This window comes from Oryx dammah, unplaced genomic scaffold, assembly GCF_014754425.2.
Source record: "Oryx dammah isolate SB20612 unplaced genomic scaffold, SCBI_Odam_1.1 HiC_scaffold_2, whole genome shotgun sequence".
NCBI classification, from domain to species: Eukaryota; Metazoa; Chordata; class Mammalia; order Artiodactyla; family Bovidae; genus Oryx; species Oryx dammah.
The window spans coordinates 155,663,061-155,687,479 of NW_024070186.1; the positions used below are offsets into that span (position 1 = coordinate 155,663,061).

General features: G+C 44.6%; 1 protein-coding gene across 1 annotated transcript in view; it reads left to right on the forward strand.

The window, feature by feature from the left end:
• CLIC6 (chloride intracellular channel 6) overlaps nucleotides 1-16,110 on the forward strand; it is a 61,277-nt gene extending 45,167 nt beyond the window's left edge. Inside the window, exons 3-6 of the mRNA XM_040266074.1 lie at nucleotides 1,251-1,376; nucleotides 1,961-2,067; nucleotides 3,225-3,406; nucleotides 13,939-16,110. Of these exons, the coding sequence (XP_040122008.1) occupies nucleotides 1,251-1,376; nucleotides 1,961-2,067; nucleotides 3,225-3,406; nucleotides 13,939-14,100 (577 nt within the window). The 3' untranslated portion in view covers nucleotides 14,101-16,110. The remainder of the gene's footprint in view (nucleotides 1-1,250; nucleotides 1,377-1,960; nucleotides 2,068-3,224; nucleotides 3,407-13,938) is intronic.
• The last annotated feature ends 8,309 nt before the right edge of the window (nucleotides 16,111-24,419 follow it).

Below are 24,419 nucleotides of genomic sequence, written 5' to 3' on the forward strand. Positions count from 1 at the left end.
ATGGAGACACGCATCCACACAGACATATAGACACAGTGCATACACAGACCCAGATACAGACACAAACACAGACACACACACACTAAGACAGAGACACACAGAGACAGACACGCACATAGGCACACAGAGACGCAGACACACAGGCGTGCACACACACACACACAGATGGAGATACACATACATACAGACCTCCAGACACAGGAGCCTACATAGACACACACACACAGACACACACACACACTAAGACAGAGGCACACAGAGACAGACATGCACATAGGCACACAGAAATGCAGACACACAGGCGTGCACACACACAAACACATAGATGGAGATACACATACACACAGACATACAGACACGGGCGTCTACACAGACACAGACACACACACACACACAGAGGCACCCAGAGACATAGACACACAGGTGCAGGCACACCCACACAGAGATGGAAACACACACACACACGTAGACAGATAGACACAGGAGCATACACAGACCCAAATACAGGCACAGGCACACAGACACACACATACAAACACTGAGACAAAGACACACACAGAGACACAGAGAAACACATACACACAGGCGTGCACACACACACAGATGGAGACACAGACATATAGACATAGGCACATACACAGACACAACACAGACACACATACACACACAGAGACACACACACACAGAGGCAGACACACAGACACACAGACACACAGGTACACATGCACACGCACAGATGGAGACATATAGACACAGACACAAACACAGACACACACACACAGACGGAGACACACAGAGACAGAAACACACAGGTACACACATGCACACTCCTAGGACCCGTGGGCCCTGTCCCGGGCATATCTACCCTGGTTCAAGACCCTGGATTGGAGCGGGCGTACGTGGGCCACAGAGTCATTCCAGGATGGGGTCGGATGTAACCTGGAAGGAGTAGGAGGAGGGAACAGGGAGGAGCCTGCCCACCCCATGACTGGTCAGCCGTAACTCTCTCTGGAGCCTGCCTGAGCCCCCTCCTGGCTGATAACACTGGGAAGGGTTAACTTTTCAGCCCCGTCTGCAGGTAAAGGGCCACACTTTCCTTGCCAGTAGGACAGTTTGTAAACTCCCAGTTGCCTTTGAAATGATCAAGGGTGGTTTCTCTTCCACTGGTGTGTGTATGTATGTGTGTGGGGGGGCCTGGTTAAGCCTTGGCAATGATCCCAACCCTGGCACTGCCCTTCCCCCCTGCCCAGGAAACCTGCGGACCTGCAGAACTTGGCTCCCGGCACCAACCCACCTTTCATGACTTTTGACGGTGAAGTCAAGACAGATGTGAATAAGATCGAGGAGTTCTTAGAGGAGAAACTGGCTCCCCCAAGGTGGGCCTCGTCAAAACCAGTGTTGGCAACTTGGTTGTCAGTTTTCCCCGTTCACAGACTGTTCTAAAGCTCCTGGTGCTGTGTGTTGGTTTCTTGTGGCTTACCTCCTGAGCTGCACCTGTGGTATGCCACGGGAAGCACAGAGAGATTAGAAGCCCTGAGTCTAGGTGGCTGGGATTTCTCTACTCTGCATTTGGCAATTAGGGTTTGATGGCAGGAAGTGAGCTGATGTCACGTGGGTGGCCTGTTTTGATGGCCTGTTGGGAATGGGTGTTACACGCAACATTGCAGCAGGCTGGGCCTGCAAGGGAGCCTTCTAGTTCATCACCTTTATTTCAGGAGGGAGAGAACCGAGACCAGCAAGGCCAGGGGGCCCTCCATCCCAGGAAGAGAACAGTCCATCCAGTGCTTTACTCTTGGCTGGTGTTGCTCCCAACTTTGAGATGGATAGATTAGGAAAACACTTAAGGAGCACTTTTCATCTTTATATCTGCTCAAAGAAAGGCATTTCGTCCCCTCCTGCTTTGTATTCTCCTAACTCAAACATTGCTAATCTATGATACTCTCACTTTGAACTTTTCAAGGTACCCTAAACTGGGGACCCAGCACCCTGAATCTAACTCTGCTGGAAATGACGTGTTTGCCAAGTTCTCAGCATTTATAAAAAACACCAAGAAGGATGCAAATGAGAGTGAGTCCCTCCCATCTTCCTGTTTTCTGTTTTCTTCATGGACCTCTATTCTGCCTCTGGTGTGGCTTCTTATAAGATTTGGGGAATTCTGACTCACTGCACAGTGGGGAGGGACTTGTGTATAGAAATAAGGAAAAAGTACCTCCTACTCTGAGCCTGCACATTGGTTTCAGGGACTGAGTACTTTTCTAGAGATTGTCCAGAAAAGTACATTTTTAGGAGAAAATCATCACCACCAGTAGTTCCTTGCTCTCCCATGGAATTCAGGGTGAATGAACCTTCTGTTGGTGCTTCCTTCATTATATGATTTCCATAAAGATTTTTTTTTAATTTTTAATTTAAAAAAAATGTTTTGGTCACATGGTGTGGCGTGTGGGATCTTAGTTCTTTGACCCTGCATTGGAAATGCAGAGTCTTTTTTAGTTTATTTATTTTTAGTTGGAATATAATTCCTTTAGCATATTATGTTGGTTTCTGCCATACACCAACATGAATCAGCCATGAGTATACACCCGTCCCCTCCCTCTTGAGCCTCCCTCCAACCTCCCATCCCACCTGGAAAGCACAGAGTCTTAACCATTCAGTTCAGTTCAGTCGCTCAGTTGCGTCTGACTCTTTGCAATCCCACGGGCTGCAGCACGCTAGGCCTCCCTGTCCATCACCACCTCTCAGAGTTTACCCAAACTTATGTACACTGAGTCGGTGATGCCCACCATGAAAGTTTTTCCATATAGATTTTTGAATAAATGAATGAGTTCTAGAAGCAGCAGTGTTGTGTAGAGAGCAGAATTATTTTCCAAGGAGAAGTGAGTCTTTTATTTAGATCTCATAAACCCACCTGTCTCCTTCCTAACTCTCTTAACACTCACTGATCATGACTCAGGAGGGAAGGGACAAACTCCTTTTTTTCGATATCTAGAGAGAGGAGGGCAGGAGAAGGGGATAACAGAGGATGAGATGATTGGATGGCATCATCAACCCAATGGAATGAGTTTGAGCAAGCTCTGGGAGTTGGCGAAGGACAGGGGAGCCTGGCGTGCTGCAGTCCACGGGGTCGCAAAGAGCTGGACACGACTGAGCGACGGAACAACGACAAAGACAGAGGAGACGTGGACTTCCGTGGCTCATCGCAGTTGTTTTCTGCCTTCCCATTTTAGTTTATGAAAGAAACCTGTTAAAGGCCCTGAAGAAGCTGGATAGTTATCTGAACAGCCCCCTGCCGGATGAGATAGATGCCTACAGCCCCGAGGAAGCTGCTGTTTCTGGAAGGAAGTTCCTGGATGGCAATGAGCTCACGCTGGCTGACTGCAACCTCTTACCCAAGCTCCACATTATTAAGGTTTGTCCTTCCTCGTATGTCAGGTGCTGAATACATGAACGGGCCTTTGTTCCATTTGGTTTTGACTTGTGTTTTTTTTTTTTTCCAAGACAATCTACAACACGGGCTCTTAAATTTAGTCTAGCTCGTTTCTGTTTGCGGCAGCCAAGCCCCAAGTCTGAGATCTGTGGATGCTATTATCAGGTGTTTCTTGGAGGTTCTCATGAAGCATCTGAGAGCTTGGCTCTCATCCCTCCATCCTCACAGCTTCTTTTTTTCCATTCTTAACCCCCCCAGCCTAAAGACAAGCTCTGTGAAAGCAACTTGAGGAAATACATTGATTACAGCGGGCATTTCACGCTCCAGGCTTGGAGATGGTGTGTGGAATCTGCAAGGATTAAAATGTGAACTTGGGAAATTCCCTAGTGATGGTCCAGTGGTTGGGACTCAGCGCTTTCACCAGGGTGGCCTGGGTTCAATCTCTGGGTGGGGAACTAAGATCCTACAAGCTGAGCAGTGCAGTCCGAAAACAAAAACAACAACCAAAAAACTGAGCCAACCTTCGGAAAAAAAATGTGAACTCAGCCAGTTGTTGGTGATGGGAAGAGTAAGCCTAACCCTGGGATAAGGGTGGAGGTTGGCTCTTAACACAGACCCCTTAACAGCTGGTGAGCAGCTAGCAGCTCCTCGGCTGGACCACATGCAGCAGCCTGTTTTCCCAGGTGATCAAACTTGAAATAAGGGTCGCTGGTCATGTATAATTAGGGCTTAAGAATTATGCCTACTAATTTAGAAATGTGCCTGCTCAGGGGCTCCAGTTGTAGTTGTGTCCGACTCTTTGTGACCCCGTGGACTATAGCCCACCAGACTCCTGTCCATGGTATTTTCCCAGCAAGTTTACTGGAGTGGGTTACCATGCCCTCCTCCTGGGAATCTTCCTGACCCAGGGACTGAATCCACATCTCTTGCAATGCAGGCAGATTCTTTACCACTTAGGCACCAAGGAAGCCTTTTAGAAATGTAAACCCATCAGTTCAGCCCCTGACTTACTAAAAGCAGAACTTCTGGGGGTGACTCTGAAATTCAGAAGCAGATGACCCCACCCTTGGTCTCCTTACTTATGGCTGCTCTCCAAAGTGCCCCAGTTTGGCTGTTACTCACAGCTGTTAGTTGTTGTGTCATTATCACTGTTGCTATGCCCTTGGTCCTCAGTAGCCCTAGATGCCCCAGGAAGGAGCCCAACCCTTGTTCTGGGGCATCCTTATTATTCAGATCATACCAGGTCCAGAACTAGGTCCTTGGTATAAGGATAGGGAGATGGGAGAGAAGATATAGGGAAATACAAGTCAACGACCTTGTGTTCTAATAACGCATTTATTTGGCATTTTAGTTCAGTTCAGTCGCTCGTCGTGTCCGACTCTTTGCGACTCCATGGGCTGCAGGAACTGGACTGCAGCACGCTAGGCTTCCCTGTCCATCACCAACTCCCAGAGCTTCCTCAAACTCATGTCCATCAAATCAGTGATGCCATCCAACCATCTCATCCTCTGTTGTCCCCTTCTCCTCCCACCTTCAATCTTTCCCAGCATCAGGGTCTTTTCCAAGGAATTGGCTCTTCGAATCAAGTGGCCAAAGTATTGGAGTTTCAGCTTCAGCATCAGTCCTTTCAGTGAATATTCAGGACTGATTTCCTTTAGGATGGACTGGTTGGATCTCCTTGCAGTCCAAGGGACCCTCAAGAGTCTTCTCCAACACCACAGTTCAAAAGCATCAATTCTTCAGTGCTCAGCTTTCTTTATAGTCCAACTCTCACATCCATACATGACTAATGTGGCATTTAGAAATTTACAAATTAGGTTCCCACAGTCTGTGGCATGGCTGTCCTGTGGGCGACTGGCCACCCCATTACTCCAGTCATTCTTTGCCTTTCTTTTCCTTCCCGACTCCATTCCCAGCCTTACCCCATTCATCTTCTTTCTTCTCTCTTCCCTGATATGTTCAAGGGACACCAACCTGAAAGCTAAGCCTTGAGGATGCCGCTGATCCTCCAAGTGATTTTTTTAATAACTGCCAATGTTCTGACGTAAAGTTTCATGACAGCAACTCAATCCTTCAAACCTGCCACATTGGTAATAATCCAAACCGGACATTTGGGAGCCATTTGCCAACAGATTATTTATGTCATTGTGTCTGAGTTAGTCCCTTTATTAAACATATTCTCATCATTGCTCTGACTAATGTAACACCACAGAAGCACATGGAGTTTAGGGAAGGCAAGAAAAAGACACACGTATGTACGCAGATGCATACATACACAGATCAGTTGCCACTTGTTCAGCTCCTATAAAAAAAGACTGTTTAAAATGTCAATAGAGGGTATAAACTTCAGAGTAAAATAAAGCAGTCCACGGCTCCAATGGAAGACCTAACTGCAAAATCTTCAAAGCCGCTTAGCACTCAAAATACACAGCAGCTTAATAATCTTCCAGGATGGAGCACTTCTGAAAGGCAATGAGAATCAATCTACAGGAATTTATGGTAAGACAATGAGAAAATAGAGGACTTTATAATCTATTCCCATCCTGAAACCAGCAAAAACATTCTGAAAATCTAAAGCATTATCTCCAGCTTTAATTTCTTTTTGGCTGCATTGGGTAGCACCTGGGACCTTGGTTCCCCATCCAGGGATTGAATATGCACCTCCTGCATTGGAAGTTCAGAGTCTTAGCCACTGGACCACCAGGGAAGTCCCTCTCCACCTTTTGTAAAATTAGAAAAGGAAGGACCACCAACTCAAAGACTTAGACACTAGCTTCTCTAGATCTTCAGCAAGGTTCGGATGTCTGTAAAAGTAAATAACACAGCCTTGAAGTGCCCAATCTAAGCTTATTTGAGGACAGAGCACCGAGTGGGCCAAGAGAGGCAGGGACCAGCCCTACGGAGATGAGATCTCTGTGGAGGCAGAGCTGAAGGTGAAACTGTTCAGAGTGTCCCCTGTGTGTTCTGCCACTGTCCCCTGATGCAAAGGAACAGGGAGGGGAGATGGAGGAGAGGAGAGAAGGAAAGAGGCATTCTGCTTTGTGACTGCTGAGCAGAGAAAAGAAATAAGCTTGGAATCACTCAGAAGAGAGACTGTAGATGACCTCAGCATCACTTTTAGCCAGGGCGACCTCCTCCTAATCCATGAGCTTCAGAGTGGAGGAGGCACTAACCCTGATTTTGACCTTGACCCTCATGTGTCCCTGGGGCAGAGTATAGGGTAGTGTTTGAAGAGCAGGTGAAAAAAGTTAGAGTGTCAGTTGCTCAGTTTTGTCTGATTCTGCCACCCATGGAATCTAGCCCGCCAGGCTCCTCCGTCCATGGAATTCTCCAGGCAAGAATATTGGAGTGGGCTATCATTTCCTTCTCCAGGAGATCTTCCTGACCAGGAGTTGAACCTGGGTCTTCTGCAATGCAGGCAGTTTCTTTACCATTTGAGCCACCAGGAAAGCCCCTTGATGAACAGGTGTTTGAGGATAAATATCCAAATTGGTCTGCCTGTTGCCTGGCCTTCCTCCCATTGCTCTCCACCTTGTTTTTAAGCAAATAGTAGGTCCAACTGGTCTGCCCATTAAAGGATGGTTAGGAACCAAAAGGAATCTAAGTGGGACCTCTATGTGGATAAAGATGATCACAAAGAAGAGGGGGAAGTGTTAAATAGAACAAAAGAGAAAAAGGCAGATGAGAAACACCTCTCTGGTTAAGATTGCTTTCAGTAACTGAAAAGTATCTCAACTTTTCAGACAGATACTTCTCTACAGCCTCAAAAAAAATGAAAGAACATGAACCCTTCCCTGATGGCTTAGTGGGTAAAAAACCCAAGTGCAATGCAGAAGACACAGGAGACGTGGGTTTGATCCCTGAGTTGGGAAGATGCCCTGGAGTAGGAAATAACAACCCATTCCAGTATTCTTAGGTGAAAAATCCCATAGACAGAGAAGCCTGGTGGGCCACAGTCCATGGGGTCTCAAAAGAGCTGGACATGACTGAGCTACTTAGCATAGCACATGAACCTTTGGAGACAGCTCTCGAAGACAAGTAACAAAGTGTCAAAACATATAATCTCACAAAGAAGATGAAAATGAAACTGGTAGAACTGAAAAAAACCTTAAAGACAAAACAATTTCAGAAATTGTTTAGAAGTTGTATTAGGAGTAGCAAGAGGTGGAAAATGACATTGCAGAAATCCATCAAGGATTTGGAAGAGAGCCTGAGGAAATGACCTCAAATCAAATGGAGAAGAAGCAAGAGGTAAAGGTGAACCTAATCAGGAAAAAGAAGAGGAAAGAAAAAAAGGAAAAAGAAGACTCAAAGGGAAAGTGTTTTGAATTAAAGGATGACCTGAACATTTACTTTAAACAGCCATCCATGATTAGAAAAATATTGTCCTGAACAGTCAACACACTATGATATAGCTGGTAAATTATATTTGAACTTTGATGATTAAAAAACACCCCTTTGGGTGCCCAGATGATAATGATAAATAGTAATAATAATAAAAGTTAAGTGCACCTACACAACGAAGAAATTCAGACTAGCCTCATATGTCTCTAAAGTGAGGTGAAAGTGTTAGCAGCTCAGTCTTGTTTGACTCTTTGCAACCCCCTGTCAGGCTTCTCTGGAATTCTCCAGGCAAGAATACTGGAGTGGCACTGACATAAATCAAAGCAAGATCCTCTATGACCCACCTCCTAGAGTAATAGAAATAAAAACAAAAGGAAACAAGTGAGATCTTATTAAACTTAAAAGCTTTTGCACAGCAAAGGAAGCTATAAGCAAGGTGAAAAGACAACCCTCAGAATGGGAGAAACTAATAGCAAATGAAACAATTGACAAAGGATACAAGCAGCTCATACAACTCAATACCAGAGAAACAAACAAGCCAGTCAAAAAGGGGGAAAAGACCTAAACAGACATTTCTCCAAAGAAGACTAACAAACACATGAAAAGATGCTCAATATTGCTCATTATCAGAGAAATGCAAATCAAAACTACAATGAGCTATCACATATACAGGTCAGAATGGCCATCATCGAAAAGTCTACAAACAATAAATGCCGGAGAGGGTGTGGAGAAAAGGGAACACTCTTGAACTGTTGGTGGGGATATGAACTGGTATAGCCACTATGGAAGATGGTATGGAGATTCCTTAAAAAACTAGGAATAAAAGCACCATCAGTTCAATTCAGTCGCTCAATTGTGTCCGACTCTTCGCGACCCCATAAACTGCAGCACGCCAGGCTTTCCTGTCCATCACCAGCTCCCGGAGTTCACTCAAACTCACGTCCATCGAGTCAGTGATGCCATCCAGCCATCTCATCCTCTGTTGTCCCCTTTTCCTCCTGCCCCCAATCCCTCCTAGACTCTGATGCAGAGTCTTTTCCAATGAGTCAACTCTTCACATGAGGTGACCAAAGTACTGAAGTTTCAGCTTTAGCATCATTTCTTCCAAAGAACACCCAGGACTGATCTCCGTTAGAATGGACTGGTTGGATCTCCTTGCAGTCCAAGGGACTCTCAAGAGTCTTCTCCAACACCACAGTTCAAAAGCATCAATTCTTTGGCGCTCAGCTTTCTTCACAGTCCAACTCTCACATCCATACATGACCACTGGAAAAACCATAGCCTTGACTAGACGGACCTTTGTTGGCAAAGTAATGTCTCTGCTTTTGAATATGCTATCTAGGTTGGTCATAACTTTTCTTCCAAGGAGTAAACGTCTTTTAATTTCATGGCTGCAATCACCATCTGCAGTGATTTTGGAGCCCCAAAATAAAGTCTGACACTGTTTCCACTGTTTCTCCATCTATTTGCCATGAAGCGATGGGACCAGATGCCATGATCTTCATTTTCTGAATGTTGAGCTTTAAGCCAACTTTTTCACTCTCCTCTTTCACTTTCATCAAGAGGCTTTTTAGTTCCTCTTCACTTTCTGCCATAAGGGTGGTGTCATCTGCATATCTGAAGTTATTGATATTTCTCCTGGCAATCTTGATTCCAGCTTGTGCTTCTTTCAATCCCACTCCTATATATATACCCTGAGGAAACCAAGATTGAAAAAGACACATGTATCCCATTGTTCAATGCAGCACTATTTACAATACCTAGAGCATGAAAACAACCTAGATGTCCATCGACAGATGAATGGATAAAGAAGTTGTACATATACACAATGGAATATTACTCAGCCATAAATGAATGCATTTGAGTCCATTCTAATGAGGTGGATGAACTTAGAACCTATTATACAAAGTGAAGTAAATCAGAAAGAGAAAGATAAATATTCTAATGCATATATATGGAATCCTGGTACTGAAGAATTTATTTACAGGGCAGCAATGGAGAAACAGACATAGAGAATAGACTTATGGACATGGGAGAGGGGAGGAGAAGGTGAGGTGTATGGAAAGGATAACATGGAAACTTACATTACCCTATATAAAATAGATAGCCAATGGGAATTTGCTGTATGTCTCAGAAAACTCAAACAGGGGCTCTGTATCAACCTAGAGGAGTGGGATGGGGCGCGAGATGGGAGGGAGGTTCAAAAGGGAGGGGATCTATGTATACCTATGGCAGTAAATTAAAAGACGCTTACTCCTTGTAAGCAAAGTTATGACCAACCTAGACAGCATATTATAAAGCAGAGACATTACCTTGTCAACAAAGGTCCATCTAGTCAAGGTGGTCATTTATGGATGTGAGAGTTGGACTGTAAAGAAAGCTGAGCTCAGAAGAATGGATGCTTTTGATCTGTGGTGTTGGAGAAGACTCTTGAGAGTCCCTTGGCCTGCAAGGAGATCCAACCAGTCCATCCTAAAGGAGATCAGTCCTGAGTGTTCATTGGAAGGACTGATTTGAAGCTGAAACTCCAATATTTTGGCCACCTGATGCAAAGAGTTAACTCATTGGAAAAGACCCTGATGTTGGGAAAGACTGAAGGCAGGAGGAGAAGGAGACAACAGGGGATGCGATGGTTAGATGGCATCAGTGACTCAAGGGACATGAGTTTGGGTGAACTCTGGGAGTTGGTGATGGACAGGGAGGCCTGGTGTGCTGCAGTTCATGGGGTCGCAAAGAGTCGGACAGGACTGAGCAACTGAACTGAACTGATGGCTGATTCATGTTGAGGTTTGACAGAAAACAACAAAATTCTGTCAGCAATTATCCTTTGATTAAAAAAAATAAATTAATTAAAAAAGGAAAAGAATACTGGAGTGGGTTGCCATTGCCTTCTCCGTGGGATTCTAGGATCACATTAAAAACCAGAAAACAGTGGTTTAATAGTTAAGGGATTAGGGACTTCCCTGGTGGTCTAGTGGTTAAGAATCTGCCTTCCAGTGCAGGGGATGTAGGTTCTACGCCTGGTCGGGGAACTAAGAGCCCATATGCTTTGGGCAACTACGCCCATGCACCGCAACTAGAGAAGCCTGCGTGCCTCAGTGAAGACCCAGCACAGCCAATAGGTAAAGTATTAAAGGAAAGGCTGTGTGATGTAAGAATTTTATATCCAAGTAAATTGTTGCTTTCACCTAGACTTCTGGTCTTGATGGAATAAGCACCCCTGAGCCATTTTGTAAAAATAAAATTTCTATATGATGACATAATAAAAAAGGATAATAAAATAAGAATCCAGGAACAGAGAAGATGTGTGGTATAAAAGGATTAGTGATAGACATAGAACCTCTTTAGATATGAAACCAGAACTAAAACTCAAGAGCAGTGGGAATTATAGATACAGAACTGAATCAAATATAGTAAACTTCTATTTTCACACCACTGGAAAGAGTATAATAGATCAGAAATGAAGAGAAGTGCAAGTATACTAATTTCCTTGCTTATTATCAGGAGTAAGTAGAGATCAAAGAATAGTTGATAATCAAGAAATAAAGAATTCTTATTTTTTAAAGTTGTATTGGAAACCACTGGACCCACTCCAGTATTCTTGCTTGGGAAATCCCATGAACAGAGGAGCCTGGGAGGTTATAGTCCATGGAGCCACAAAGAGTCAGACATGACTTAGCAACTAAACAACCACCACCACTGGAAGAGTTAAAACAGACCGTAAACCTTCCAAACCACCGGAGAGGGAAACACACACGTACACAAATGCAAAAATATTTACAGGAAGTTGGAAAACAAAGTATAACATTAGTAAGATATGATATAAAACAAGGTTACATTTATGAGAGGCACATACGTAATAAATTTACCCAGGATGTTTGGGGAAAGCAAAAGCAGGGAAATGCAAATAGCAGAGAAGCAGGAGTCTTGACAGTAGTCTCTAGTAAGATTGAATTCAAGTAAAAGATATTAATTTAGGAGGTTCTTTGGAAAGCTATGTGGTCCTGTCTTGCTGCATCATTAGCTTGCAGCTTCCAAAATCTGAGAAATAAGTCATTAAGATCTTCTAATTGGTGACTAATTCCATGCTCATGTCATCCAAACATCCCAGGAGCCAATACAATGGGAAATATTAGTCCTTCCAAGTATTGTTGTTCAGTTGCTCAGTCGTGTCTGACTCTTTGGGACCCCATGGACTACAGAATGCCAGGCTTCCCTGTCCAGCACCAACTCCCAGAGCTTGCTCACACTTATGTCCATTGCGTCAGTGATGCCATCCAACCATCTCATCCTCTGTCATCCCTTTTTCCTCCTGCCTTCAATCTTTCCCAGCATCAGGGTCTTTTCCATTGAGTCGGCCCTTTGCATCACGTGGTCAAAGTATTGGAACTTTAGTATCAGTTCTCCTAATGGATATTCGAGGTTCATTTCCTTTAGGATTGACTGGTTTGATCTTGCAGTCCAAGGGACCCTCAAGAGTCTTCTCCAGCACCATAGTTAAAAAGCATCAGTTCTTTGGTGCTCAGCCTTCTTTACGGTCCAGCTCTCACATCCATACATGACTACTGGAAAAACCACAGCTTTGACTATATGTACATTTGTTGGCAAAGTGATGTCTCTGCTTTTTAGTAAACTGTCTAGGTTTGTCATAGCTTTCCAAATATTTGTCCCCCCAAATTTGTATCTAAATTAGACCAAGTCCTAACTCCCAATATCTCAAAACTGACCTTATTTAGAAATAGAGTTTTAGCAGATGTAATTAGTTAAGATGGGGTCATGTTAATTGATTAGGAGCAGTAGAGTGGGCCTCTAATCCAACATGACAGATGTTCCTATAAAAGGGAGTTTGGATCCAGAGATGCCAACACGGGGAAAATGCCAGGTGAAGACGAGCTGTACTCCCATGAGCCAGAGACAGGGAGAGGCCTGGAACAAATCCTTTCCCGGAGGCTTCAGAGGGAACCCGGCCCTGCTGACACCATGATTTTGGACTCTGGGCCTCCCGGACTGTGGGAGAAGACATTTCTGTTGTTTAAGCCACCCACGGTTGTAGTGCTTTGTTAAGGCAACCGCAGGGAACCCATACCACCTGCAAAGAGGATACACCCTCCTTTGTGATGAATTCCCAGTGACACCCTCCAGCCAGAGGAGACATCTCACACCACTGTGTTTTCATGATATCCATTCTCAGCTACTCCATCCTTATATCCACTGTTTCCTTGAGGATAAGGATTTTTCAGTTCATGAATCTGCCCTCTGCACATGGCAGACCCACAGTGAAATTATCCTTTGGGGCAGAATGATGGAAATCCACAGGTGTAACGTACATGGTTACTTGGGGTTTCAGGAGGTGAGGCTCAGCAAATAAGAAAAAGAGAGGGCACTACAAAGTGATCCTGGCACAATCTAAACTGAAAATCCATCCCGAACCCTTGAAAGTGAAAGTGTTAGTTGCTTAGTCATGTCCAAATCTATGCGATCCCATGAATTGTCTCCTCTGTTTATGGGATTCTCTAGGCAAGAATAATGGAATGAGTTGACATTTCCTTCTCCAGGGGATCTTCCTGACCCAGGGATTGAACCTGGGCCTCCTGTATTGCAGGCAGAGGATGTTTTATCATCTGAGCCATCTGAATCTTTAGGCACCAAATAACTCAGCAGCAGAACACAGGGAGAGAAAACTACTAGAAGCACAAAGAGAAATCCACCAGATTACAGAACAAGGTCAGGGCTTCCCTGGTGGCTCAGATGGCAAAGAATCTGCCCACTAGTGCAGGAGATTTGGGTTCAATCCCTGGGTCAGGAAGATCCCCTGCAGAAGGAAATGGTGGCCCACTCCAGTATTCTTGCCAGGGAAATCTCATGGACAGAGGACCCTGGTGGGCTACAGCCCATGGGGTCACAAAAGAGCTGGACATGACTGAGTGATAAGACAATAGCACAAATTCATGCCAGCGGGTCACGAGGACCATCTGTGATGAATGGGTGGGCACAGGTGTGTAGCACTTCTGTTTTGAGTCCCATGCTCAATTTGGGCAGCTTAAAAGGCTGTAGAATGACATGGGAACTTGAGAAAGAATATATTACATGCCTCAGAAGAATGGATTGTCTGATGTAACTGCCTACGTTTGTGGGTTTTCCCTTCTTGACTGTTTCCTCTTCGTTTTCAGATCGTAGCCAAGAGATACAGAGATTTTGAATTTCCTTCTGAAATGACTGGCATCTGGAGGTACTTGAACAATGCATATGCTCGGGATGAATTCACAAACACATGTCCTGCCGACCAGGAGATTGAACACGCATATTCAGATGTTGCCAAAAGAATGAAGTAAAGCTGGGCTGTTTTCTGTCTCATTTCTCAGCTGTGTGAGCTAGACTATGAAACGACTGTCTCCTTTGTATTTTCCTCCCAGTGACCATTCTTTGCAAAATAATGCCCATACTTTAGCTATGTGGATACCATAGCATGATCCACTCAACAGGAAATGATTCCTAGCCTTGTAATTTGTCAGCTCACTTGTGTATCTGAATAATACCAGTATCTGTTGTTATACATTCCAATTGTCTGGTTTATGTTCATTTATATCTTTGGCATTCTGGGACCTTGTAATCCATGATATTTAGGGCATGTGTTGTGCAGTTTACATTTCAAAGCAAATAAGGTTTGGATTCAAACCTTATTTATTATTAACCTCCTTTATTTTTTTAAAAATGTGTTTTTCTCTGATAGTTTTCATAATCATGCATAACCTATTTTTCTGCTCTAAAATGGTAGTTCAACGTTTTTAAAACAAAATAATTTTTATAATTACAAAGTGATACTCGCTTATTTTAATATTTGAAACAAAGTCAGAAGGTATAAAAAAGAAAGACAAAAGTCACCTAGAATTTCACTACACTTATATAACTACTGATAGTGTATCAGTGAGTATCTTCCAAGTCTTCAGACTCTTTCACACACTCGCATTCACACCACATATAATTTCCTGCCTCTGTAGTATTGTGTTAGTTTATTTTCAAGGGCTGGTGAAGGGACTGCCCCCCCTTGGTAATACCTTGGTGGTCAGCCCTAGAGGACCTAAAACAGAGATTCGGCACCACAGACCTCGAGAGAGCGCTTGTGGCCAAGTTTCAGAGGGATGGAGAACCTCGGGGTCCACAGAGATGTGAGGACTTGCGAAGACCAGCAGGGACCGAAAGCAGTGGGAGGGCCCCACCCCACCCCACCCCACCCCACCCCACCCCACCCCACCCCCACCCACCTTGTTCCTACCTCCATGATGCCTCTGTCCCTGGTTCCAGGGAAGGCATGGAGGAGGGTGCCTCTCTGTGTTTCTCCTTCTGGCTCCCTTTCAGAGGCTTCTTCCTCCCTCCCTCTCAGACATCATGCCTGCGGGAGGGCTCTTAACATCATCTATGTTGCAGAATCTCCTTGCCCCCTGTTGCAACGTGGACCAAGCACATCTCGATTCTTCAGATGGCGCAACACTGCACCTCCTTGGCCATGATGTCATGTTGGGCTGGCCTGGATCCTGCTGGATCTCTGTGCTCTCTAGCATCATTTCAAGGTCGGGCAGGGAGAATCCAGGGAGATTAAATTCTTGGTGACTCCTCTTGGGCAGTTGTGGTAAATAGGCAATATAGGGAGGAAGTAGAACGTACTGAGTCAAAAGAGTGTTCTGGTTCATCTGTGCCTTCCCCTCCCCCACCCTGAGCCAGCCTCACAGCAGCAGCTGTGTGTGGGGGCTGGGTTCCTACTCAAGGCTTGGAAGACAGAATAGGAGACCCCTTCCATGCTCATCTAAACTCCCAGGGTTCCAGTGTTATCTGCCAGGCTGTGTCCTTTTGACATTGGCACACACCTTCCCGAAAACTCGCTTGTGGAGTTGGAGACAGCATGTGATTGATGTTAAAAACGTTAGAAAAAAAGTATACACCTGTTCACTGGGCGATTCATTTGGAAGAAAGGGAGATGCATTAACATTCTGAGATTTCTGGGATTTAGAAAAAAGATGTCTAGTAAGAGGAACAAAGCCCTTCATACGGTGACCACTTTCTCTTCCCTCGTACTGGATCCAATGGTTTAACCAGGGGCAGCCAAACTCCCAGCCCTCCACTTGCTTTGTCAGCCATTTATTTAGGAAGTGGTCTCTGGCATGTGTCGTGGTGATTCCTGTTTCACATCTGTTTAGGAATCAGATTCTGAAGATGAGTTTTACCATGTCACATTTAAATTTAGTAATTGAATTGACTACCTGCTGCTGCTAGTGCCAAGTCTGTATTTTTAGAGGTTAGAGTGATCCACGTAAACCCTTTGTGCCTTACAAATTAAACGAATGATGAAAATATTTATTTGGAACCAATAGCTTTAACTTTTCTTTATTTTACTTTGCATCCTCCACTGAGACGGGGTGTGTGTGTGGGGGTGTGTGTGTGTGTGTGGGGTGTGTGTGTGTGTGTGTGTGTGTGTGTGTGTGTGGGTGTGTGGGTGTGTGGGTGTGTATTGCTTCACCCGATCCTTGCCTGATGGAAGAAGATGGGAAGTCAGTCACAAGATGTGATTTGCCCCAGGACACCACTAAAATGACCATGACTCGCATTATCCTGGGGATAACCCTACATTACACTGTTTTTTTAAAATAAAAAGGTAGGATGGGATTTCCCTGGTGGTCCAGTGGTTAAGAGGCTGCCTTCCAACACAGGGGACATGGGTTTGATCCCTGGTTGGGGAGCTAAGATCCCACAAGCCACCAGGCAACTAGACCCGTGCAACACAACTGCTGAGCCTGAGCGCCACAACCGGCGAAGCCCATGCCCCTCAAAATGACCCAGTGCAGCCAAAGTGATAATAATGTTAGATAAGGTGGGGTAGGAGTGAATGCTTACAGGAACTTTCGAAGGGGACCCCCACTGAGAAAGTGAACTGAAATGGGCTTCCTTTAAAGTGATGAGAGTGTGACTTCCCTGGTGGTCCACGAGTTAACACTGTGCTTCTACTGCAGGGCATGCAGATTCCATCCCTGGTTGGGGAACTGGCATCCCACATGCAGTGCGGTCAAAGAAATAATAATAGTAAAATTGCAAGAGCAACTTTGAACTAGAAAGTATTGCTGTTGTTGTTCAGTCACTAAGTCGTGTCTGAATCTGTGACCCCATGGACTGCAGCACACCCGGCTCCCCTGTCCTTCACCACCTCCCAGAGCTTGCGCAAGTTCATGTCCATTGAGTCGGTGACACCATCCAACCGACTCATCCTTTGCCTCCCTCTTCTCCTGCCCTCAATCTTTCCCAGCATCAGGGTCTTTTCCAATGAGTTGGCTCTTGGCATCAGGTGGCCAAAGTATTGGAACTTCAGCTTCAGCATCAGTCCTTCCAATGAATGTTCAGGGTTGACTTCCTTTAGGATTGACTGGTTATCATTAGTTAAATTAGAAATTATCTGTATTAGAATTGTGACACTCAAAGACATTTTCATGGAGCCTTAAAGAGGTCCAAAAAAATGCATGTGACCTGTGCTTGCCCAGGTGGCTGACATACAGGTCTTGCAGATAGCTCCATTTTTAAGTGTAGTTGGAAATCTCTTGGTTCTTGGCAGCCTTCCCCTCCCAGGGACCCCACACCCCCTTTGCAGGGCCCTCAAAAGCTGTTCTTGTGCTGGCAGGTGAGAAGTACCTTAGGGTTGTTCACCTGCCTTGAAGTCTTCTCCAGGCATGCATTTTTGAAACAAAATGCATTTGTTCTTCCAAACATACCATATGTGTGTGTTAGTTGCTCAGTCATGTTCAACTCTGTGACCCCATGGACTATAGGCCACCAGGCTCCTCTGTCCATGGAATGCTCCAGGCAAGAATACTGGAGTGGGTTGCAATTCCTTTCTCTAAGGGATCTCCCCCACCCAGGGTCAAACACAGGTCTCCTGCATTGCAGGCAGACTCTACCATCTGTCACCAGGGATGCAAATACAAGTTGTGGGAGCAGCCCTCCTTTGAGGCTGATCCTGGGAAGGTTCTTGGGCTAAGGAGATTCTGTTCTTGCTTTTAGTTGCCCAAGAGGCTGGACAATTCAGAAAAAAATAGCTTTACTTCTTAATACAGAATCTCCAAGTGTAGGCTGAAATGAATATGAGTGGCACAAAGGTGTACTTTTTGGGCATGGTCCAGCAAACAAGGATGCAACCTGTTTAGCCCAGGAACGAACCTTCTGAGACCAGTGGTCTCAACAGGTTAGATGTGAACTACAGGACTATCCCCAGGAATTGAGTATATGCCCAAGCCCCCACAGACAGACACAAATGCACATACTACATACACACACACTCATGTACATACACACTCACATATGTTCATACACACTGACAGCACGGTCACAGAACTCTTTCACACCTGTTCAAATGTTAGGATAAACACACTGACTGAAACCATCCCCCTTGACCAGGTACCACAGTAACCATCTGCTTGAGATATTTTATGAGAGGATGTCCTGGTGAGGAACACAGAACTAATAAGCCACCACCAATTGGAAGAATTCAGGCAAAGTCAAAAGGAAATGCCGTATATCTGACCACCTACCAGAATCCTTTTCACTGGCGTCCATGTTGGCTGAGCAATGTGTGCGCCACCAGGAAGGACTCTGAGTCAGAATGATTGGCCAAAGACAACCCAGAAACTGATCCCATCACCATAAAACCCGAGACTGCAAGCCATATGGCAGAGCAGTTTTGGGTTCCCTTACCCTGCTGCTCTCCACTGGAGCACCCCTTCCCAGTAAAATCTCTTGCTTAGTCAGCACACTTGTTCTTGGACAATTAATTTATGAGTGTCAGACTTAGAAATGCAAATGAGAGCCCACTCTCATGGCCTGGAAGGGATCCCCCTTCCTGCAACACAAACACACAAACATTCACACACATCCCCATAGACACACACAAGCATACTCACTTATGCAATACAGTCACACACACTCATTCACTCATGTACCCACATATGTGCACACACACACACACAACTTGTACGGTGAGGTCCAGGTTCCTTCCTTCCCTGACCAGATAACTGAACAGAAACACACTCTTGGCAACATTCCACCCAGGTCTCCTTCCCCACCACCAGTGGTTCACTATTAGGCTTTGGGAAAAAACCCCAACCTTTCTTTTACAGTTAAGAGAACCAAGGTGTGCATCATCCTAAGAACATGTAATTCACAAAACCCTGGCTACTTAAGGTGGATTAGTTAGAGGATGTTTGTTCACGTTATAGTTCTGAATTCTTTCTGGAAGCCCGCAGAACTGACACAAAAACTGAGTTTGGCTGCAGCTAGGGCTTCCCCGGTAACTCAGAAAGTAAAGAATCTGCCTGCAATGCAGGAGACTTGAGTTCGATCTCTGGGTTGGAAAGATCCCCTGAAGAAGGGAATGATGACTACCCACTTTAATATTCCGGCCTGGAGAATTCCATGGACAGAGGAGCCTGGCAGGCTACAATCCATGGGGTTGAGTGAGTTTCACACATGCAAAATGCTCAGGGTTGAGGTTTGTGACCTGGGGGGAGGCCCAGAGCCCAGACCTGCTGCTGATCCCTGGGCAGGGTTACCCATCCGGCTGTTCTGGTCATGTGCGCGTGTGCTAAGTGGCTTCAGTTGTGTCCAGCTCTGCGACCCTAAGACTGAAGCCCGCCAGGCTCCCCTGTCTGTGGAATTCTCCAGGCAGGAATACTGGAGTGGTTGCCATGCTCTCCTCCAGGGGAGCTTCCCGACCCTGGGGTCAGACCTGCATCTCTCATGAGTCCTGCCTCGGCAGGCAGGTTCTTTACCACTCGCGCCACCTGGGAAGCCCTGTTTCTGGTCATACCATACGCCAAAGTATTTGAAAGGTACATAGGAGGCTCTGAAACACTTGCACATAATTTACCAACAGTGTGGACTACACTTAAAAGAAGCAAAAGAATCACACAGGTTATTCTACCAAGGTTATTTGCTTCTTGATTTTTAAATCTTTGACAAGGCGGAGGTGTAGAGGCCTGTTTGTGGGGTTCCTTTTCCTACTGATCTTGGGCTCCCTCAAGATTGGAGACAAGAGGAATGAGAAATGGATTAGAGAGGTGCCTAGAATTCTAGGAGAGACAAAGCAGCAGGATCTGTTTTGCCTCCATCATAATTGTTCAACTTTTGTTTGCAGCTCACTGGTCCCAAATCTTAGGGTTATTTGGTGTTGGTTCAGGTGTTGAGCAAGCCATTTTGGTGTGTATTTTGGCATTTTTTTTCTGGCTAAAGCAAGGGAAAAAAGAATTTGTTGTATTGGGTATGATACCAGAATACACAAAAATTAAAAAGAAGTAAGAAAAAAATGTGTCTTGCTTTTATAAACTGTGCAGTGATAATGACAAAATAGAACAGCACCAGAAAGATGCCTAAGAACATGTGTAATAGGAAGCAAATGGGTGAGTGGGCCAAGTGCACACTTTTACCAGGTTCCTGAGGTGATGCTACCACGAGCGATGTAATAAGAGTGACCAAGAGCATTTGGGTAGCACTTTACAAAGCCTGGGCCAGTTTGTGGTTCCACAGGTCATGGGTATGTGTTGGAAATTGAGGTGGACATGGTGACCACAGCAAGGTGGCTGCCCTCTTGACTCATGGTCCTTGAGGGGCTTTACTGGATTCTCTTCCAGGTGGCACTAGTGGTGAAGAACCCGTCTGCCAGCGCAGGAGACATAGGAGACTGGAGTTTGATTCCTGTTTTGGGAAGATCCCTTGGAGGAGGGCATGGCAACCCAGGGAATCCCATGGACAGAGGAGCCTGGTGGACTATAGTCCACGGGGTCGCAGAGTCCAACACGACTGAAGAGACTTAGCACACACACACACTCTCACGGGTGGGGCATGCTGGCCACCATGGTGACGTTGTTCTGTCAACTCTGGGGGCCTTGTACCATCTGGATAGAGCGAGACGTTCCAGTCAGAAGCTGGACAGTAGCAATGAATGGATGGGATTGGGAAGCAGAGGGGAGCGGCTAAGGTTTGTCTGTCTCAAGTCTCTCATCTGAAAACTAAGTAGTAGACTTGATTGGTGGGTTTCAACCTTGACAGCATATTAGAATCGGGCACGTATTTCTCATGAAGCATCATCCAGTCCACAGGCAAAATATACAGCTGTGGTGAACGCAGTGCTGTCAGCTGGTGCCCATTGTGGGCACAGGTGTGTGACTCATTAATGAACTGGAGAGGAAAGCATGGGTGTTTTGTTACCTGGTGGTCACTACATGATGGAAAACTTGGGAAAAATGGAACTGTTTAGAGGTATACAGAGCTTTCATTTCCCTCATCCTTCCTGCCAACCTGCTCTCAACCAAGAACCACATGGAAGAAACAAAGAAACACCAGGGGGAACAATGCCTTGAATGGGTTGTAACCATGTCAGCCTTCATTGGTGTGTGTGTAACTGTCTCATGCACATATTCCATATGCTTATGTGCATGTCTTTCTGCAGATACATAGTGTGTATGTCTGTACATTATATGAACGCATGAATGTTTTATTTTAAGCTGCTATATCCATGTGCAGAAACATATACAGAAAAAAAAAAACATTGGGGACAACATATTTATAAGGAGACTTTGTTTTGCAGTGATTTAGAGTATTTTCTTTGGGAGATTTTTGCCTTTAAAGTAAAGTAACTTCACAAAACAGAAATTTCTGACTATAGACAACCCAGATAGCTACCCAGAATTTCTTACCATTGTACTCCATGAAAGGAGAACCAGCACCAACTGGATCTAGTTACATTTGTGGTTTTCTTTATATTGCTGATGTCATTAAATCTGATGGTTCAGACTGTCACTGTGTCAGGAAAACAATCTGTGGTAGGCGTGATTCATAGTGATACTGGTTTAGTTGGGAATATTGATTGTTTGATCACTCTCTTCAATAGAGGAATTTAAAGCACCCTTTATGAAAAAGAGATGCCTTGTGTAATAATATGTGCCTTGTATACAAACAGAACTCATACTAATTCCTGAATCATGTCCATTAATATACAAGGCCAAAGAAGGCAGAACTATTTCTTTTATCCACAGCAGCATCCCAAGCACTTAGATTCAGGTAGTACTGGGCACATAGGAAATATTCAGTAAATGTTAAATGGATCAGTCAGTCAGCTCAGTTGCTCAGTCATGTCTGATTCTTTGCAACCCCATAGACTGCAGGACGCTAGGCTTCCTTGTCCATCACCAACTCCCGGAGCTTGCTCAAACTCATATCCTTTGAGTCAGTGATGCCATCCAACCATCTCATCTTCTGTCCTCCTCTTCTGCCTTCAATCTTTCCCAGCATCAGGATCTTTTCCAATGTGTCAGTTCTTTACATCAGGTGGCCAAAATATTGTAGCTTCCACATCAGTCCTCCCAATGAATATTTAGGACTGATTTCCCTTAGAATTGACTGGTTTGATCTCCTTGCAGTCCAAGGCACTCTCAAGAGTCTTCTCCAACACCACAGTTCAAAGCATCAATTCTTCAGCACTCAACTTTCCTTATGGTCCAACTCTCCCATCCATACATGACCTGCAAAAACCATAGGTTTGACTAGATGGACCTTTGCTGGCAAAATAGTGTCTCTGCTTTTTAATATGCTGTCCATGTGGTCATAGCTTTTCTTCCAAGGAGCAAATGTCCTTTAATTTCATGGCTGCAGTCACCATCCATGGTGATTTTGGAGCCCCCTCCAAAATAAAGTCTGTTACCGTTTCCATTGTTTCCCCATCTATTTCCCATGAAGTGATGGGACCAGAATGTTGAATTTTAAGCCAACTTTTTCATTCTCTTTCACTTTCATAAAGAGGCTCTTTAGTTCCTCTTCTCTTTTTGCCATCTAGGGGGTGTCATCTGCATATCTGAGGTTAATGATATTTTTCATGGCAATCTTGATTCCATCTTGTGCTTTATCTAGCCTGTTATTTTGCTTGATGTACACTTCATATAAGTTAAATAAACAGGGTGACAATATCCAGCCTTGACATACTCCTTTCCTATTTGGAACCAGAACATTGTTCCATATCTGGTTCTAACTGTTGCTTCTTGACCTGTATACAGATTTCTCAGGAGGCAGGTCAGGTGGTCTGGTATTCCCATCTCTTAAAAAAATTTTCCACAGTTTGTTGTGATCCACACAGTCAAAGGCTTTGGCACAGTCAATAACGTAGATGTTTTTCTGGAACTCTCTTGCTTTTTCAGTGATCCAGTGGATATTGGCAATTTGATCTCTAGTTCCTCTGCTTTTTCTAAATCCAACTTGAACATCTGGAAGTTCTCGGTTCATGTACTGTTGAAGCTCGCTTTGAGAATTTTGAGCATTACTTTGCTAGCATGTGAGACAAGTGCAGTGGTGTGGTAGTTTGAGCATTCTTTGGCATCACCTTTCTTTGGGATTGGAATTGAAACTGACCTTTTCCAGACCTGTGGCCACTGCTGAGTTCTTCATATTTGCTGGCATATTGAGTGTAGCACTTTTAACAACATCATCTTTTAGGACTTGAAATAGCTCAACTGGAATTCCATCACCTTCACTAGCTTTGTTCATAGTGATGCTTCCTAAGGCCCACTTGACTTTGCATCCCAGAATGTCTGGCTCTAGGTGAGTGATCACACCATCATGGTTATCTGGGTCATTGAAATATTTTTGTATAGTTCTTCTGTGTATTCTTGCCACCTCTTCTTATTATCTTATGCTTCTGTTAGGTCCATACCATTTCTGTTCTTTATTGTGCTTATCTTTGCATGAAATGTTCCCTTGGTATGTATAATTTTCTTGAAGAGATCTCTAGTCTTTCCCATTCTATTGTTTTCCTCTATTTCTTTGCATTGATCACTGAGGAAGGCTTTCTTATCTCTCCTTGCTATTCTTTGGAACTCTGCATTCAGATGGGTATATCTTTGCTTTTCTCCTTTGCCTTTAGCTTCTCTTCTTTTCTCAGCTATTTGTAAGGCCTCCTCAGACAGCCGTTTTGCTCTTTTTGCATTTCTTTTTCTTGGGGATGGGCTTGATCCCTGCCTCCTGTATGATGTCATGAACCTCTGTCCATAGTTCTTCAGACAGTCTATCAGATCTAATCCCTTGAATATATTTGTCTCTTCCACTGTATATCATATGGGATTTGATTTAGGTCATACCCGAATGGTTTAGTGGTTTTCCCTACTTTCTTCAATTTAAGTCTGAATTTTGGAGTAAGGAGTTCATGATCTGACCCACAGTCAGCTCCTAGTCTTGCTTTTGCTGACTGTTTAGAGCATCTTTATCTTTGGCTGCAAAGAATATCATCAGTCTGATTTCGGTGTTGACCATCTGGTGATGTCCATGTGTAGAGTTCTCTCTTATGTTGTTGGAAGAGGGTGTTTGCTATGACTGGTGCATTCTCTTGGCAAAACTCTGTTGGCCTTTGCCCTGCTTCATTCCATACTCCAAGGCCAAAGTTGCCTGTTACTCCAGGTATCTTTTGACTTCCTACTGTTGCATTCCAGTCCCCTATGATGAAAAGGACATCTTTTTTGAATATATGTATGAATTCATGAGTGAACTCTGCTGGTAGGCTTGGTTTTATGACCTCTTGGATTTTCTGTAATATAGTTTTCAGATCCATTTTGCCTCTTCACACTGATACTCATCA